The 17,237-nt window shown below is 38.1% G+C and overlaps 1 protein-coding gene across 2 annotated transcripts in view; it reads right to left on the reverse strand.

Annotated features, from left to right (window-relative positions):
• sgip1b (SH3GL interacting endocytic adaptor 1b) overlaps positions 1-14,856 on the reverse strand; it is a 39,837-nt gene extending 24,981 nt beyond the window's left edge. Inside the window, exons 1-13 of one of the 2 annotated variants that reach the window (XM_051913645.1) lie at positions 14,569-14,856; positions 7,403-7,466; positions 6,867-6,891; positions 6,701-6,757; positions 6,552-6,609; positions 6,250-6,434; positions 6,134-6,145; positions 4,784-4,795; positions 3,691-3,715; positions 3,509-3,584; positions 3,292-3,356; positions 2,348-2,428; positions 431-505 (exon numbers count right to left, since the gene is read on the reverse strand). In XM_051913645.1, the coding sequence (XP_051769605.1) occupies positions 431-505; positions 2,348-2,428; positions 3,292-3,356; positions 3,509-3,584; positions 3,691-3,715; positions 4,784-4,795; positions 6,134-6,145; positions 6,250-6,434; positions 6,552-6,609; positions 6,701-6,757; positions 6,867-6,891; positions 7,403-7,466; positions 14,569-14,578 (745 nt within the window). In that variant the 5' untranslated portion in view covers positions 14,579-14,856. The remainder of the gene's footprint in view (positions 1-430; positions 506-2,347; positions 2,429-3,291; positions 3,357-3,508; positions 3,585-3,690; positions 3,716-4,783; positions 4,796-6,133; positions 6,146-6,249; positions 6,435-6,551; positions 6,610-6,700; positions 6,758-6,866; positions 6,892-7,402; positions 7,467-14,568) is intronic. The other variant, XM_051913654.1, reaches the window with a different exon arrangement.
• Between the last annotated feature and the right edge of the window lie 2,381 nt (positions 14,857-17,237).

The raw sequence follows: 17,237 nt of genomic DNA on the forward strand, positions 1-17,237 counted from the left end.
AATAAGTACCTACTCGAGAGTATGCAATTTCGACAACAGCCAGTGACTTGCCGACGCATACTGGTGGTTTTAGTTTCATATTTAATTATTTTTAAACCATTAATCGCATAGCATTATTTATGAAAATGTAACTGCAGTGTAAATACATCTAAATGCTGTTTTAGATACAGCTTCTGTGACAGTTCTGCAGTGCAAAAAAGAAAAAAACTTTGGGAGTCAGTTGTCCATGACAGGCCTAAACCAGTCAAGGTACCAGCACAAGAACACACTCAGCAAAATACTGTCAAATTATATCGAGATCTCATTTTTTGTCAATATCACACACCTCTACCACAAACATAAAGCTAGGAACAAGTATTCTGGAGAAAGATGATCCTGAACAGAAACTCAGTTCTTTGAAAAGAATGAAACTGGAACTGTCAGTACGTACCGGAAGATTCTACAGAGCTAGAGCTACGTCCAGGTGAGGTGACAGGAATGTTCTTTGGAGGAAGTGGAGGCGGAACTGAAAGGACAGATGACAGGGCATGTTCGGAAAGAAGAAGTACTACCTTACTGAATACTGCAATGCATAAATAGTTTACAGCAGACAATTTTGTAAAAAAATATGTAAAACAGTGGAACAATCAACATGCAAACAGCTACTTTGTCACTTGAACTTATCATGTGTGAAATATTACAAATTGGAGCTGATCTTAATTGTGTCACTGAGTCACTTACTTTGGGTCACTTTAACATGCTTTTGGGAACGCAACATTCATCAGTCATCTTCCTATACTTGTAATGAGAAGCACTAATCAACAAAAGAGAAGCTTTGAAGTCTCGCTGCGGTTTTCCGTCAATTTTATAGCCATATGGATTATATATATATATATATATATATATATATATATATATATATATATGGAGTTGCATTGTGGCACATCCAGTGTAGACAGCATCACTAATTATAATGGGCTCTATTGTCTCTCGTCATGCTGTGCCACCCACGTTCGCTGTAGACACTGTTAGTGTCATTAGTATGCTAGTATGCTATTTCAAAAGTTAGGTGGGGTTTTTTTTTTTTCAGGGAAAATTTTTTTTTATTAGGAATGCAGCAATTAAGCTACACTATATTGCCAAAAGTATTGGGACACCCCTCCAAATCATTGAATTCAGGTGTTCCAATCACTTCCATGGTGTATAAAATCAAGCACCTAGGCATGCAGACTGCTTCTACAAACATTTGTGAAAGAATGGGTCGCTCTCAGGAACTCAGTGAATTCAAGTGTGGTACCGTGATAGGTTGCCACCTGTGCAATAAGTCCATTCATGAAATTTCCGCACTACTAAATATGCCACGGTCAACTGTTAGTGTTATCATAACAAAGTGGAAGCCTTTGGGAACAACAGCAACTCAGCCACGGAGTGGTAGGCCACGTAAAATCACAGAGCGGGGTCAGCGCATGCTGAGGCGCACAGTGCTCAGAAGTCGACAACTTCCTGCAGAGTCAATAGCTACAGACCTCCAAACTTCACGTGGCCTTCAGATTAGCTCAAGAACAATGCGTAGAGAGCTTCATGGAATGGGTTTCCATGGCCGAGCAGCTGCATCCAAGCCTTACATCACCAAGTGCAATGCAAAGCGTCGGATGCAGTGGTGTAAAGCACGCCGCCACTGGACTCTAGAGCAGTGGAGACGTGTTCTCTGGAGTGACGAATCACACTTCTCTGTCTGGCAATCTGATGGATGAGTCTGGGTTTGGCGGTTGCCAGGAGAACGGTACTTGCCTGACTGCATTGTGCCAAGTGTAAAGTTTGGTGGAGGGAGGATTATGGCCTAGGGTTGTTTTTCAGGGGTTGGGATTGGCCCCTTAGTTCCAGTGAAAGAAACTCTTAATGCTTCAGCATACCAAGACATTTTGGACAATTTCATGCTCCCAGCTTTGTGGGAACAGTTTGGGGATGGCCCCTTCCTGTTCCAACATGACTGCGCACCAGTGCACAAAGCAAGGTCCATAAAGACATGGATGAGCGAGTTTGGTGTGGAGGAACTTGACTGGCCTGCACAGAGTCCTGACCTCGACCCGATAGAACACCTTTGGGATAAATTAGAGCAGAGACTGCGAGCCAGGCCTTCTCGCCAACATCAGTGCCTGACCTCACAAATGCGCTTCTAGAAGAATGGTCAAAAATTCCCATAAACACACTCCTAAACCTTGTGGAAAGCCTTCCCAGAAGGGTTGAGGCTGTTATAGCTGCAAAGGATGGGCCAACTTTCTGAAGGCTATCAAAAACATTTTGGGCATTTGACATGCATATCCATGAAATGCAGGAGAACAGTGAGATGATAAATGTGGTGCAGTACCTGCAGTGGGCAGAGATCTGCTCAGAACACGGGTGGAGAGAGAAGCGGCCTGACACCAGAGCTCCGGCTCAACCAGGAACACTGTCATTAACATTAATGAAAAAAACACCCATCAATACAATCCTTAACCAACACAACATTTCATTAGGCAAAGCAAAGCAAGACAGGGAAGAATATTTTTACAATTAAATATCAGTTACATTTTTTCTAAAACTCAATTTGTATAATGAGGCAGTCTGGTTTTGGTTGGCTGCCCGCAAACATCGTCTACTTTGACCGTCAAACACTGTAGCTGAGACTGGAAGAGTTTGGTTTGTGTTGTCGACATGTTGAGAAGACGCTACTATGAGTCTACTTTGCATGCACTTTAAAAGGACTCATATTGGAATTGATAGGGAAAAACCGACACCATTGTTACATCATTATGTAATCGCTGTGTGTACAAGTGCTGAGGAAGTGTCTGGAGCTGAAAATCAAATATGGTAATGGATCTTCGAACTAATCATATTTAGGCTCTTTGTGAAATGAGGTGATGCTTCAATATATAATTAGAGAAAACAGGTTTTTTGGTGGAACAAATGCTTTATTATAAAAAAATTGAAACAATTTGTTTGTTTTGTTTATTCAAATTTTAATAATTAGAGATAACAGCCTCTGTCTGACATTTTCGCCACTGTACGTGTGTGGGTGGATCAAGTTGAGAATCTAAGCAGTCAAGCAAGAAAGAAGTTGCTCATGTGCGATTCTCTGATTTCCCCCCCCCCAAAACAATAGATAAGCAAATGTGCACAATATGATAATCGTAAGTGTTCATATCATTATATACGTCATACCGTTACAACCCTACTTGTAAACCACATATAACATTTTGCCACATAAAGTAACTCAGCAATGTTAGGTTATTTAAGAGTATAAATGTAATTTTCCATAATGGAAAGCTTTACCTTCTGAGTTGTGTGCTTCAAAATTGGTCTCGAACGGTGGGCCGAAGAACGCTGTCGTGTTTTCTCTTTTTATGTGAGACAGAAGAAAAACAAAAAGGTCAAAACATACCAAGAGTATTCGGGCAGTGAAATTTATTTTGTTACTCAATTGACAATGAATAATTCAAAAGTGAGCAAAACCACAAAGTTCCATAAGGCTTTGTGATGGCACACTAACCTGGGTGGGTCCGAACCAGGCCCTGGGGTTGTCGTGGGTGTTGGAGTAGATCGTCTTGGTCTGGCAATCTCCTCACCTGGAATATGCAAAGATGACAACTATTTAAAAATGACTACTATGATCTACAAACTGGAGTGATATGACAATATACGTCATGTCAATATTTCCAAATTAACACTCACTTGACAGGTTTCGTTTCATCGGGCACTGTAACAAAGGTCACAGAAGAAGATAATGCCAATAACAAAGACATTTCTATTAACACTATTTATAGTAACAACAAACAACATTTATATTAACTGACATGATGGGATAGAAACTCTTTTGCTTTGATATTCACACATGCATTACTATAAAACACGTAACAAAAATTAAACTCCTACATGCCTGTGAAGGTTTCATAAACTACCGTTCAAAAAATTTGGTTTGGTAAGATTTTTAAAATCTTTTTGAAAGAAGTCTTTAATGTTCACAAAGGCTGCATTTAAAAAAAAAATTAAAATAGAGTAAAAACAGTAATAATGTAAAATTTTTTACAATTTAAAATAACTGTTTTCTATTTTAATATATTTTAAAGTGTAATTTATTCCTGTGATGCTAAAGCTGAATTTTCAGCATCATTACTCCAGTCTTCAGTGTCACATGATCCTTCAGAAATCATTCTGATATGCCAATCTGCTGCTCAAGAACCATTTCTTATTATTATCAATGTGGAAAACAGTTGCTTAATATTTATGAGGAAAATATGGTACATTTGTTTTCAGGATTCTTTGATGAATAGAAAATGAGCAGCACTTCAAATGAGAGGCATTTATTTCAAATAAAAATCTTTTGTAACATTAAAAAAAGTCTCCACTGTCACTTTTGATAAATTTTAAGCAGATAGGCTATGGTCAAAAGTGAAAATATATGCATACCTGTGACCACATATTATTTTTAGCAAATACTTGTAGCAAAATATTTCACTCACTGCACTGAACATACTGTCAAATCATGAGAGATAACAGATAGAGAGTATTGTTTGGCACCTGGACATTGTTTCCTATTAGTTTCATTTATCAAAACTAATGAAGAATTGAATGATTCACTAATATTGATCTATGAGGGTATCAAGCTGTCAGTACAGCAGTACACCATGAAGCATCATCACAATGAAAAGTTCAGTGTAACACAGCTTCTACTGTGCATGCAATAGCAACATACGACTTGTGTATGTATCATACACAGTACATTTTTGTAACAGATATATATTACATTTACAAGAACCATACTTACTGGACTTCGTCTCTGAGATCAGCAAAAAAGGAGAAAGAACAGACCTGGTCAGAGAGCGAGTGACAGATCAGTACTATTAACAAAAACAACATTTAGAAGGGGAAAACATGTGTGATGGATTTTTCCTCACCTAATGCACAAAGACCAAACCAGCAACACATGAAACAACACGTTCTCTAGTAATTGTGTTTAGTTGTGTTTACTGTCTAGACTGGCAAACTTGGGCTATTAATTGTATGTGATATTAAAAAATAAATAAAAACTGAGAGGTGGAAGCACACTTCTGCATTATACATGAAGCATAAATGCATTATAAATGTGTTTTTGTAACTTAAAAGAGTACAACATTATAGCAGCAGCAAATTTATGGATTTATATAACTTGAATGCAATGTATTGTAAGTTGCTTTGTATAAAAGCATCCGCAAAATGCATAAATGTAAATAAAGCCACTTATTCAAATTACTTAATTTCAATAAAAAAAAAGAATTTATGATTGAAGCATATCACTCATTATTTATTTAAATACAGTTTTAGGGATGCAGCAATATTAAAATTCTGAATGATACTGTTAAAATAACCATATTTTCATGTTATGGCCAATAATCAGTCAATATTAAAATTCAATACTATATATGAAAAATGGATGTTCATTTTGAGTTTTGCTTAAGATTACATTTAACAGTGTTATTAAATTATTAGTGTTTTCAAAGATTAACTTTGAGTATTAGATGATGGCAAAAATATTGAAAAAAGTAACACAAACAAATTCCCAGTAACAACAGACACAACAATAATAATAAACAACAACAACAACAACAAAAAACCTGCTATATCATGTATCCATACATGGCTCTTACTCCACCATTTTGAGCAAGTCTTAAAGGGTTAGTTCACCCAAAAATGAAAATTCTGTTATTAATTACTCACCCTCATGTTGTCCTTCGAAGCTTTACGAATCTTTTGTTTCGAATCAGTGGTTCGGAGAAAACGCCCATCACTAGATATTGTTGAATAAAGTCATTATTTTGTTTTTATGGGGCACAAAAATATTCTCCTCGCTTCATAACATTAAGGTTGAACCACTGTAGTCACATGAACTGTTTTAAATATGTTTTTAGTAGCTTTCTGGGCATCTGAAAGTGTTAATTATCTTGCTGGCAATAGAGGCCTCACTGAGCCATCGGATTTTATCAAAAATAATTTGTGTTCCGAAGATGAACGAAGGTCTTATGGGTGTGGAACGACATGAGGGTGAGTAATTAATGACAGAATTTTCATTTTTGGGTGAACTAGCCCTTTAAGCCTACAACTAAGGAAAAACTATGGATGTGACAGAACACTTGCTTACCGGACTCTTTCTCTGCGTGTGGAAACAAACAAAAGAACAGAGAAAATCATCTCAATATTTGAATGTGAATATTATTATGGGACATCAGCAGTGTAAAGTAAAACTTGGAGACTAACCAGAGGGGAAGGAGAGATGGCCAGCGTCCCCACTGAGGCCTTCAGCTCATCCATAGTAGATACTGTGCAGTTTCCACTGTTTGCCGTCAATGGCTTTATCTTGATCTTAAATTTCTTCCCATGCTCCTCCTCTCCCTCTCCCTCTGACTCACTAGAGGAGAAGTACGTCTTGACTTTTGGAGCTGGTGAGTCTTATTAAGGAATTTCATAGTTTTTTACTCTTTATTTTTTATACAAATTAAAGGCCAGAAAAGATGAGAAATGAAAACAGATCAATATGCATGTGAAGACAGAAAGGATATTTCCCCCTTGTTCTCCAGGTTTAACACTGTACCCTTCATCATCCACATCAGGAGAGTTCTGTTATGGTACAGACCATCACATGAGGCATTACATTCTCAGGAACTATAAAGACAGTATGAAAAATCAGCATTCAGAGAGATTTACTTACATATCGATCCCAGTCGATCTCACCGTAAAAACCATTAGGTGCACCATTGGCTTTTTTCTGGGAATAAAATATATAGGACGAGACACTGTAAGAATGATCACAATGAAATAATAATTCACAACACTACCTAAACTAAGTTTGGATGGATGGATTATGCTGTACTCACAGATTTTTCTTTGTCTGGTGATCCGCTGAAAGAGATGAAAGCAATTGTTTAGAAAAACATATATTTTCAATCCTTATATCCTTATCCAGTAAATCTTGTAAAACTGAAAAAGTCATGGGGACTTTGGAAACTGTTGTGGATAATGGGGGCCCTGGAGTCAAAAAGGTTGAGAGAAGCACTGCGCTAAGCAGCATGAAAACACAACAAACACTTGATTGGTCTATTGTACATGTTAGTCAAATGGTCGTTGCCTGTCTAAATTAGCAATTCTTTGCCAAAATAAGATACACAGTGGAGCAAATTTTATGCCATTACTAAAAGACTGGCTCTGCTACTAATACACATTTACCAAAATTACACTGAGCCAAGTCTTAGCAATGCATAATCATTATAGAAAGCACAATTCACCTGAATCACAGTAAACTAGGCAGTGCCAAGGTGGGAAGCTCTACACATACACCAGTGAGCAAATCCGAATATCCTGTATCTGTGTTAAGCTGATGTCCACAGTCAAATCATTGACTGTTCTTACTCACGTGGAGTCACTGTCCTTTTCTTTCTTCCGTATCCCGAAGGCCTTTCGGGTACGCTTTTTCAGTCCTGTTAAAAATCATTTTTATCGTCAGATATACAGTGCAACATGTGACAAGAAAAAATAACATCAGTCAATCTAGAAGTCTTGATGAAATCTATATCTATACTACTGTTCAAAAGTCTGGGGTCGTTAAGATTTTTTAATTTTTGACAGAAGACTTTTTTGCTCACCAAGGCTTATTTATGCAGTTATAATGGTTAACAATAACAATAACAATGGCATTACAATAATATGGTTAAATATTTATACATTTTAAAAGCTTTTGTTGACACCAGGCCCAGCGAACGACTCGTCCTGGAATGTGCCTATAGATAGGTGAAACCCTGCCTCCGCAGAAGAAATCATGCCTTACTTCATCATTGCAACGTTAGTCCCACCCACTGGTGTGTTAGTGAGATGACGAGGAGAGAAGAGCGATACAGGACTAAAAATAACATTACCTTTCAAAGGATCCTAAAGAATATGGTTATTTATTTTCAACAATATGCATGTCTCAGTTGAGCTTTATTTATTTGTATTTGGTACATTTCACTGTGGATTCTTTGGTACATCAATTGCATTTTGGCGCCGGCTTTGCAAACAGACTTTTACGATATGAACTCAACAGTAATGAAACAACATGTAAGTAACTGTGTTAATTCTAATGCCTGATCTGATATGTAATGTTTCATGCACAGTCAGTCAGATGTTCTTTGTCTATGTGTCAGTAAATCAAACCAGTGACTAAACGGTCAACTTCACAATGTTTCTCTTAATAGGATGCAAATAATCTGTTATATAAACTGTGATTAAATGATATGTTGAAAGCGATCAAAGAATGCTCCCTTTACAATCGCTGGAGCTGTCAATCAAACAGTGGGAGTTTATCAGTGACTGAGTTCTGGACTCGTGCCAAAACTCCTGATTTATTCAATGAATCTCTTAGTTACATCGCATTTGCACTGTTAGTTATGATGAAAGCATTCGTTAGTGTGCAGAAATTGAGTTGCAATGATGAGATGCTTTCATGTGCTCAACAACATGTCTGTGATCGGCTACAATGTTCATTACTGCAACCTTAGCCTTTAGCCTTTAACCTGCCTTTAACCTGCAAACTAGCATTAGGGGTGGGAATCTTTAGTCACCTCACGATCCGATCCGATTCCGAGAGGCACGATCCGGTTCCAAAACGATTCTTGATCTACTTTTTTTCTTATTAATTAATTAATTAATTAATTAGTTTACCAACTTGAAAATCTTAAAATCCTTACATTTACATATCCTTACATAAGTAATTATAAGTAGCCTACTTTTTAAAATAATTACAAATTGAAAAAATTACTAAATTAAAACAATTGTTTGTTATTTTAAACTAATGTACCTTCAAAACATATAAGCAAGTAGCAAATAATAAAGAGAAGCAAAGAAACATATTACAAGTATGAACGTTTTCCATTCAAGAACTATGAGTGATTTTTCTTTCTCATCTTTACTGTTGTTTGACTGTTACTATGACAACATAGACGGCGGGAGCTCTAATAAGCTGCATTCATGCACGGATCTCTTTTGAAATATAAGTAGTAATGTGGTTTGTCCTGTCTGTTTAATCCCTTAAGACATAACTGGCTGTGTTTACATTAATTTTGTGTCATAAAACCATTTTTAGACGCAAGTGCATTAAACTACTTACACAGAGTCGCGCACAGCCACATGCGCGAGCACTCTTCACAAAAGCGCGTGTCAGCATTTGAAATTAAAAGCAGCCTTCTGAGTTTCAAATTTCGTCTCTCACAGGCCATCCTGTGCAATGAAGCTTGCGAATGTGCTTTGTAATTCGCTTCAACCTTTCCGAACTTTATGAATGATTATTTTGCAGAAGGTTCGAGTGGTGTATGTGTGTGTTTAATTTGAAGCAAGCAGAATCAGGGTGTTTCTAAAGCACACGCAGCGTGCTCAGAAATTCTCAGAATTGATCCAGAATCATTGGAGAGAGAATCGCGATGCATTGATGGATTGATTTTTTCTCCCACCCCTAGCTAGCATGCAACTCATTCATTCAGGCTTGTGCTGAGGAGCTGAGATGGGATCCTGGCCATTCAGTGGTGGTACAGGGTTGTGTCAGGCGGGACGTAACGTCTCCGTTCCCTCCTACAGGGAACGAGGGTTACATCAGTAACTGAGAGGTCACATTTGATGTTACATTGAAATGAACTGATGTTATGGGGTCCCTATGGAAAGCACCACAACCACTGTGGGTTCTAAAGCTCTGCGTGTGGTCAAATGCGCAAGGTAAGAACGGGACGCAGCAACGCAAGGGCTGGGTCTGCCTCCTCCAGGGGCAGCGCTTGCAAGTTCAACATCTGGTCTCAAAAGGGAGTGGTGGGAACTTTGTGCACATATCCGGGCCACGGTCTCAGGATTACATGAGAGTCAGCCGGTCCATATTCCAGGCACGCTTCCCTCTTGATAGAAGTGAGCACAGTCAGGAGCTCTGAGTCTTGAAAGACAGGATCTCGAGCTCAACCGACTGCAGTGGCTCAAAGGGCGCTCTCTATAAGACTGTAAGAACAACAGAGAGGTCCCAAGAGGGAAATGAGGCATGGCCGAGGAGGGTACAACCTCCTGGCACCTCTCAGGAACCTGATGACCAGGCTGTGCTTTCCTACAGATCTACCATCTACTGCATCGTGATGTGCGGAAATGGCAGCAACATACACTTTCAAGGTGAATAGAGATAGGAAGGACCAACCTTTCCTGCAGGGAGGAAAGCACCACATGAACACCAATCAATGAACATACTCCACTTCAAGGCATAAGCTCGCCTTGTAGAGCTCTGACTTGAGTGACTGACTCCAGAGGAGGAGATGGCAGGTGAGTTGCAATGTGTTGTCCGTCCAGACCAATACATGCTTGACCTGCAACAGCGACTAAAACTGGTGCAGGGCGAGCGGTACTGCTAGCAACTTGAGGCAATTGATATGCCAGTGCAGTTGAGGTCTCGTCCAGGAGCCATCTGTTGTGATAACAACATGCCTAGGAACTTGTTCTAGCGGAACTCCGGCCCATAGAAAAGGCAAGGTCCAGCCACAGGCTGAAAGTGCAGCGACAGATTGAAGTGATGGTCACCCGAAATGTGCCACGGCGCCATGCCCATCTCGGGACTTGGCTGTGTAGCCAGTGCTGAAGCAGTCTCATATGCATCAATCTGAGCACCGTGACCACGGCTGCGGATGACATAAGCCCCAGGAGCCTCTGAAATAATTTCAGTGGAACCGCTGTTTCCCCCCTGAGTCCCGAATGAGATGCTGGGTCCCCCATGAGAAGGACCAGAAGGCTCATCAGGAAACTCCACAGCCTGCGACGTGGAGCCAGAAGTGGGAGGCCCGTGGGGACTGGCCTGGCGGAAGAGCTCCCACTACAATCTTCAGATCACCCTGAGTATTAACCAAAGTGGTTCTCTGTGGTGCACGTGAGACATGTAAGGCAGTAATTGTGGCTGTCAGACGGGGCTAGGCAGATGACTGCATCCAGAAACACATGGGTGGAATGCCATCTTTAAAAAGACGCAACGTCACCTGTGCTTGCTCTTTTAGCGAAATTGCTCTTTTAACAGTTGAAGCGCCCAGGGGTATGATTGCTGCACTTATCTTTGCAAGGTTTGCTCTTTTACTGGCGAAACACACCGCTGAATGCACCGTGTCCAACATAGAACAACTTCATGTGAATCAAAGGCAGAATTGGCAGAGCACTGACAAACAGATCGGCTCCGAAACAAAAAGCTTAGGCTATATATCTCTATGTACAGGGAGTGGCTTGCCATGCAAGTCTCACATTGGCTTATTTTGTTACCACTCGAAGGAGATTGGGCTCCCAAGTGAGATCCCATAACATCAGTTCATTCCAACATAACGTTGAACGTGACTGACTGATAGGGAATGGATGTGCTGCCTAATGTTTGTAATACAACTTATTGACCTCAAACTTTTGGATGGTAATGTACCTGTATATGTTTATAATTTTCTCTTTCTTTAGATAGGGCTACTCGGCAGCGGTTGTCATCCTACCTTGTTATAACTTATTTTAGCTGTATCAAAGTGATTCAGAAAAACATGGTTTGGAAGATGGATTCAGGATGTATTCGCTAGAAAATTTTGTAAATTTTGAACCAAAATAAAGTTACATAGTTTACCTTTAAGTTATGAAAATGTTATTTCTGAATGTTCTCTGAACTTTCAAAATGTCATTATGGGAATGTTACTTTTGAATGTTCTCTAAACATTATGAAACAAGTAGCAACATTTAAAGAATGTTAGATGAACATTCAACTAAAACGTTTCAGAAAAAAACATTCCATGAACAATGTATAAATAATGTTTTTGTGCTAATGTTTTGAGAACATTATTAAAGACCAGATAACTTTGAACGAACATTTCATTAACATATATGTACATATTAATAGAATGTTTGTTCAAAGTTATCTGGCCTTTATACTGTATATGCCAGAATGTTAGCCAAAGTTCTGAGAAAGTTTCCTGTTAGAGAGGTTTGAATAAGAGAATTTGCTAATTCCCTAAGTACAAAAAGTAGAAATATCCCCTGTAGTATAATATAAAGTATAATAACTTTCAAGAATAAGCAAAATGCAGTTGCAATTTTTTTGATGAAGTACAACATGTCACACTGCTGCCACTGCTTGTTATCAACAAACACAAAGCAAAATGCAATGCTAAGTAAAATGTAGAGAGTTAAATTCACTGACAACTGAAAAACAAACACTGAATTCAGTCATCAGGGGAGTGACATTTTACATAAATATTTCAACATCTGCAACTAAAAAATGCAAAAACATTTTTTCTCCAAGACCTCATTCTAAGTGGATGGAATTATATGATAAAGCTTTTTTTTATTATTGCATCAAGGCAAATGAGCTCTGCAACTCTGTACAGGGATTCACAGTGCATGTTTGACCTGGATGACCAAATCTACAATGAGGACATCCAGTCATTTACTGGTGGTAGGGTGTCAGCAACCACAAATATGCAAGATCTAATGCTTATTTTACAATATTTTCTCATATCTGCCAGTTTTCTTGTATGTAGAAACAACAGTCCCTAAGGACTGGCATCATGGTCGATATTAGACAAAGCAACAGAATTTATAGCCTGGAGATCTTGGCATGATGGCATACGGGACTGCTTGAGGGTCTCAGTGCAAAAGCCTCTTGTTGTGTGTTCACCCATCATGCCTCTAGTCTAGAAGACCTCTAGGGAAAAGCTGACATTTCCTCATCTGCTTGGCTAAAAATGAAGCAATTAAGTCGAGTTATCCCAAAACAAATACAAGAAGATAAAACTGCTTGCAGCTTGTTCACTACCTTAAACATTTGAATCCAACAATGCCATTAAATGGACAGGAATAGTTCATATTTATGCACCCTTATGTCGTTCAACACATGTGACTTTCTTTCTTCTGTAGAACACAAAAGGAAAAATTTTGAGGAATGTATTGGTTATTCTTTTCCAATAATTGATTGTAATGATAATCAATGTGGACAAACTGATCATAATGGAGATCCACAACACATACACTGCATTCTAAGACTTCTGAACCATTCAATAGTTGGTGTGAGAAACAAATTCATGTCATTATTCATTGATAATCCAGCGAGATGTTAACTCCAGAACCACGGAGACAGAGATAGCTGCAGGTCGGAGTAATGGGCATGCCGAAAGGTGAATTGCTACAACAGAAACTAACCCCTTACCCTACCCTACACCCTGACAGACAGTTTTCACGACCAATGATAAAGACCTCTCTCCATGCCCCAACCTTTCGTCATGCCCATTACTCCAACCTGCAGATACCCACACTTGGAGCACTGAGTCAATAAACTGAGAACTAGGTCCATCTAATTTGTAAACAAATCATTAGGCATTTCAGGTGATCAACGGTGAATTGTTCAGATACAACTTGATAATCTCAATCAAACCGATTCAGACTGGTTTTGAGAAATAATTCATTAAAAAGAACCAACTTGGGGTCAGTAAAAATATTTTAATGTTTTTGTCTCTTATGAGCCTACAAGGCTGCATTTATTTGAGCAAAAATACAGTAAAATATTCTGAAATGTTATTACAATTTAAAAAAAAAAAAAAAAAAACTTTTTTCTATTTTAATATATTTTAAATTGTAATGGGCTAAGCTGAATTTTCAGCATCATTACTCCAGTCTTCAGTGTCACATGATCCTTCAGAAATCATCCTAATATGCTGATTTGCTGCTCAAGAAACATTTATTATCATCAATGTTGAATACAGTATATTTTTTGTGGAAACTGTTTTGAGAATTCTTTGATTAATAGAAAGTTCAGAAGAACAGCATTTGAAATAGATTTTTTTTTGTAACGATATAAAAGTCTTTACTGTCACTTTTGTGCAATTTAACAGCATCCTTGATTAATAAAAGGATAATTTCTTTTTAAAAAAAATACTGACACCAAACGTTTGAGCAGTAGTGTAAATTGTGTTTTTATGGTGCTTTTGTGTGCTTTCTGAAGTTTGAAAGCTCCAGTCCCCATTCATTGTAATCGCACGGTAAAGAATGACCAGTACATTCTTCAAAATTCCCTTTTGTGCTTCCCAGAAGAAGAAGAAAAAAAAATCGTACGGGTTTGGAACTACATAAAAATTGAACAAATGACTGGCAGAATTTTCATTTTTGGATGAACTATCCCTTTAAATGAGAAAAAATAAATCATGACCTATAAGATGATGAGGGTGGGACTGTAGACCACAGAGCAAAGACACACAAACATCCTGATGGCAGATTTATATGGGAGTTACACTTGTGCACACTGGACCACATGTGTAAACCTGGCCTCTAATATTGAACCTAAATTTAAATGTGCCATCATGATGTTTGTGTGTGTCACGGTGCAAATACACATGCTCACTGGCCATACAACGTGAGACACATAATCCTTCACCTCCTTCAAGGAGACAGACACCAAAACATGCATGTGCTGCATTTGGATGTCATGTACAGCACAGTCGGCTAGAGAATATTACCACTCTAATAAGTAATATCAACAGACAGCGATGAATTTAAGGGCCCAAAGTGGATTTTTACCTTGCATCATGGTTGCAGTACTTCATTCCTCGGTTTCACGCGCGCAAACAAACTGACATGAGATACAGTAGTGATCCGGTAACCGGTCGTTAAAGGAAAGGCTCATACTGCCCAGCCCCTCACGTCTTCGTCTCTCGGGTTTCCCGGTAACCGGTGGGTTAGGCCCCAGGCACCGCCGCATCAGCAGCATCCACACACGCCATCATCACAGAGGGGATGCTGAGGACAGCCGATGAACGGAGAATGAGAGTGTGGGAGGGTCGCGTAATTACGAACCGTACTATGGCGCAGGCTTTACTCGTGAATATTAATAAGGTCATGACGACGTGGCTTGGCAACCTTCCTGGAACGTCCAGTCACGTAAAATTTTGATATTCATGAGCTACGCCTTTCAGTGTAGTAGGATTGGTTGGTTCGCAGACTTACTAGCGTTCTACGCCAGTCTGTCAACAAATCAGTGAAGCCTGCGTCACGTTGGGTAATTAATATTTCATGACCCAAGCCCAAGCCATAGTAGGATTCGTACATTCACAAGGAGGGATAATAAGGGGGCAAACGGACTCAGAGCAGGAAAGGACTGTCTGATCCTTGGTCTGATCCTAAGAACGCTATTCATATGATAGAGCGACGCCTGCTGGTGGACCAAAAGTCTGAGGCCACTAGTGACAATACTTGAAATGGTTCACCTGTCATGTCAGTTGTCTTGTTTGTACCACCCTGTGTAGGCTATATATACTCCGTGTCTAATTGAATCTCCTTCTTCTTCATGCGTACTGACCAGGAAACATAACAAATATAGTAAGAGTTTGATCTGCAATATCTGTCTGAAGTGAACCCTCCTCCCCTCACTACATATGAGCTAACACCAAAGCTTAGTTTTTTAAAAAAGTGTCAAAAATAAATATATAATCTAATCTTTGTATTTTATTCAATCAAAACAGTCTTCATGCATTACTAAAGCTGTTTTGCAACACAGTACTGTACCATACTGTAAACAGCCAAAAGGGGTCAGCAGCCAAAACTGATTTTCAGACAGTAAAAAGAGATGGTAAAAGGCCACTGAAATCTTTAAATCTTGTCAACAACTACTGAAATCTCTCGTCTTAGATTACTAACTGAAAACAGGTAGGTCATGACTCATTTAACAGTAATTACACCAACAACTCAGGTTAGTTAACAGGTCTCTGACCGAATAAACATATAGACACTATTTATTGCAAATTGCAGAGAATAATACATGTGATTTACAGTAATCCATGTATTGTATACCCAGCCTTTTTAAGATTAAATGGCATTTAAATTCTACATAAAAAAATAGCAATAAAACATACACAATGAAATAAATGAAAATTAGAGTGTTTCATAAATATTAACAGTGCTGAGATTACTTACAAATTGAGGTCCATTACTGAATACGATTTACATGATAAAATTGTAGTTAGTAATCTATTACATTACACATTTTAGGTAATATAATCAGACTACTTTTAGATTACTTTTGACCTATCTTGTTCCATATTGATAAAAAATACAACGAGAAAGTTATCAACAACAGGAAGTGCATTAAACATTACATTATGTGAGGGTTTCCCTATAGGGTTTGGGAAGGAAATGCAGGGGGTTCATAAATTTATGAAAAGTTAAATTATAATAAATAAATAATAAATAAAACAATAACTAAAAAAAGATTAAATATTTTATTTGTTTATGCTGTTTATGCTTATTTGTTTACGCCTGACTAGTGGCCGGTCTGTGTGTGCAATTCCATAAAACCTTTGAGAAAGTATAATTTAAAAGATAAAAAGAATCAGGGAGATGAATGAATGGATTACTGCCATTTTGTGAATGTAATCCAGTGGTTCCCAAACTTTTTATAGTGTATACCCTCTCTCTTCGACACCTTTTCCATTAAGGGACACTATTTGCCCTCTCTTTTTTTACCGTTATAAAATAAATAATGTTTTAAATAAAAAAACGAAGTGATACTTTTAAATATTCAACTAAACCCTCCAGTAGGTGGCAGTAATTCACTGTCATAATGAGTGAGTCATCATTCATTCATTCATTCAGTAAAAGCAAGTGGCTTTATTTCTGAATGGGTCATTGAATCATTTACCTGTAACGATTCATTCGTTGGAACTATTATTTCATTGCAAAACAGTACTGGCAATGCTGTGTTTAAAATGTAGCCTACATCACTATTGTTTGTTTAACTGTTGTAAAATCAATGTCACATTTGCAATCGTGTGGATATTTGGATTTGCATTCTTTCTAGTATATTATAGCCTATTATCAACATTAAAAACAAGAACTCACACAGGGTATGTTTTTGTATCGAACAGTGTTTTGAGTCTTTAATCAATCTTTATGCACAGTCTGTCTATAGGCTATTTGTTCTTCATGCTAGTTAATGCTAAATCCCCACTTTTACAACATATTCAAGAAAGGCAATGTAGCGCGATTTGCTAAGGGAGCATGCACGCAACCTACAGTGTCATATGCACGTTGCTTGTGTGCGCAGTCAGTTTCGACTGCAAAAGATTTTTATTTGAATGTCATCTATTATTAGAAATAAATGCTCGGTTTTAATTTTATATTATATCTCACAATATATAATCTAATTACAAATAGGCCTATTTAATTTTTGGAATCTGATTACATAATCCAGA

The sequence above is a fragment of the Ctenopharyngodon idella genome, chromosome 2 (assembly GCF_019924925.1).
Source record: "Ctenopharyngodon idella isolate HZGC_01 chromosome 2, HZGC01, whole genome shotgun sequence".
NCBI classification, from domain to species: Eukaryota; Metazoa; Chordata; class Actinopteri; order Cypriniformes; family Xenocyprididae; genus Ctenopharyngodon; species Ctenopharyngodon idella.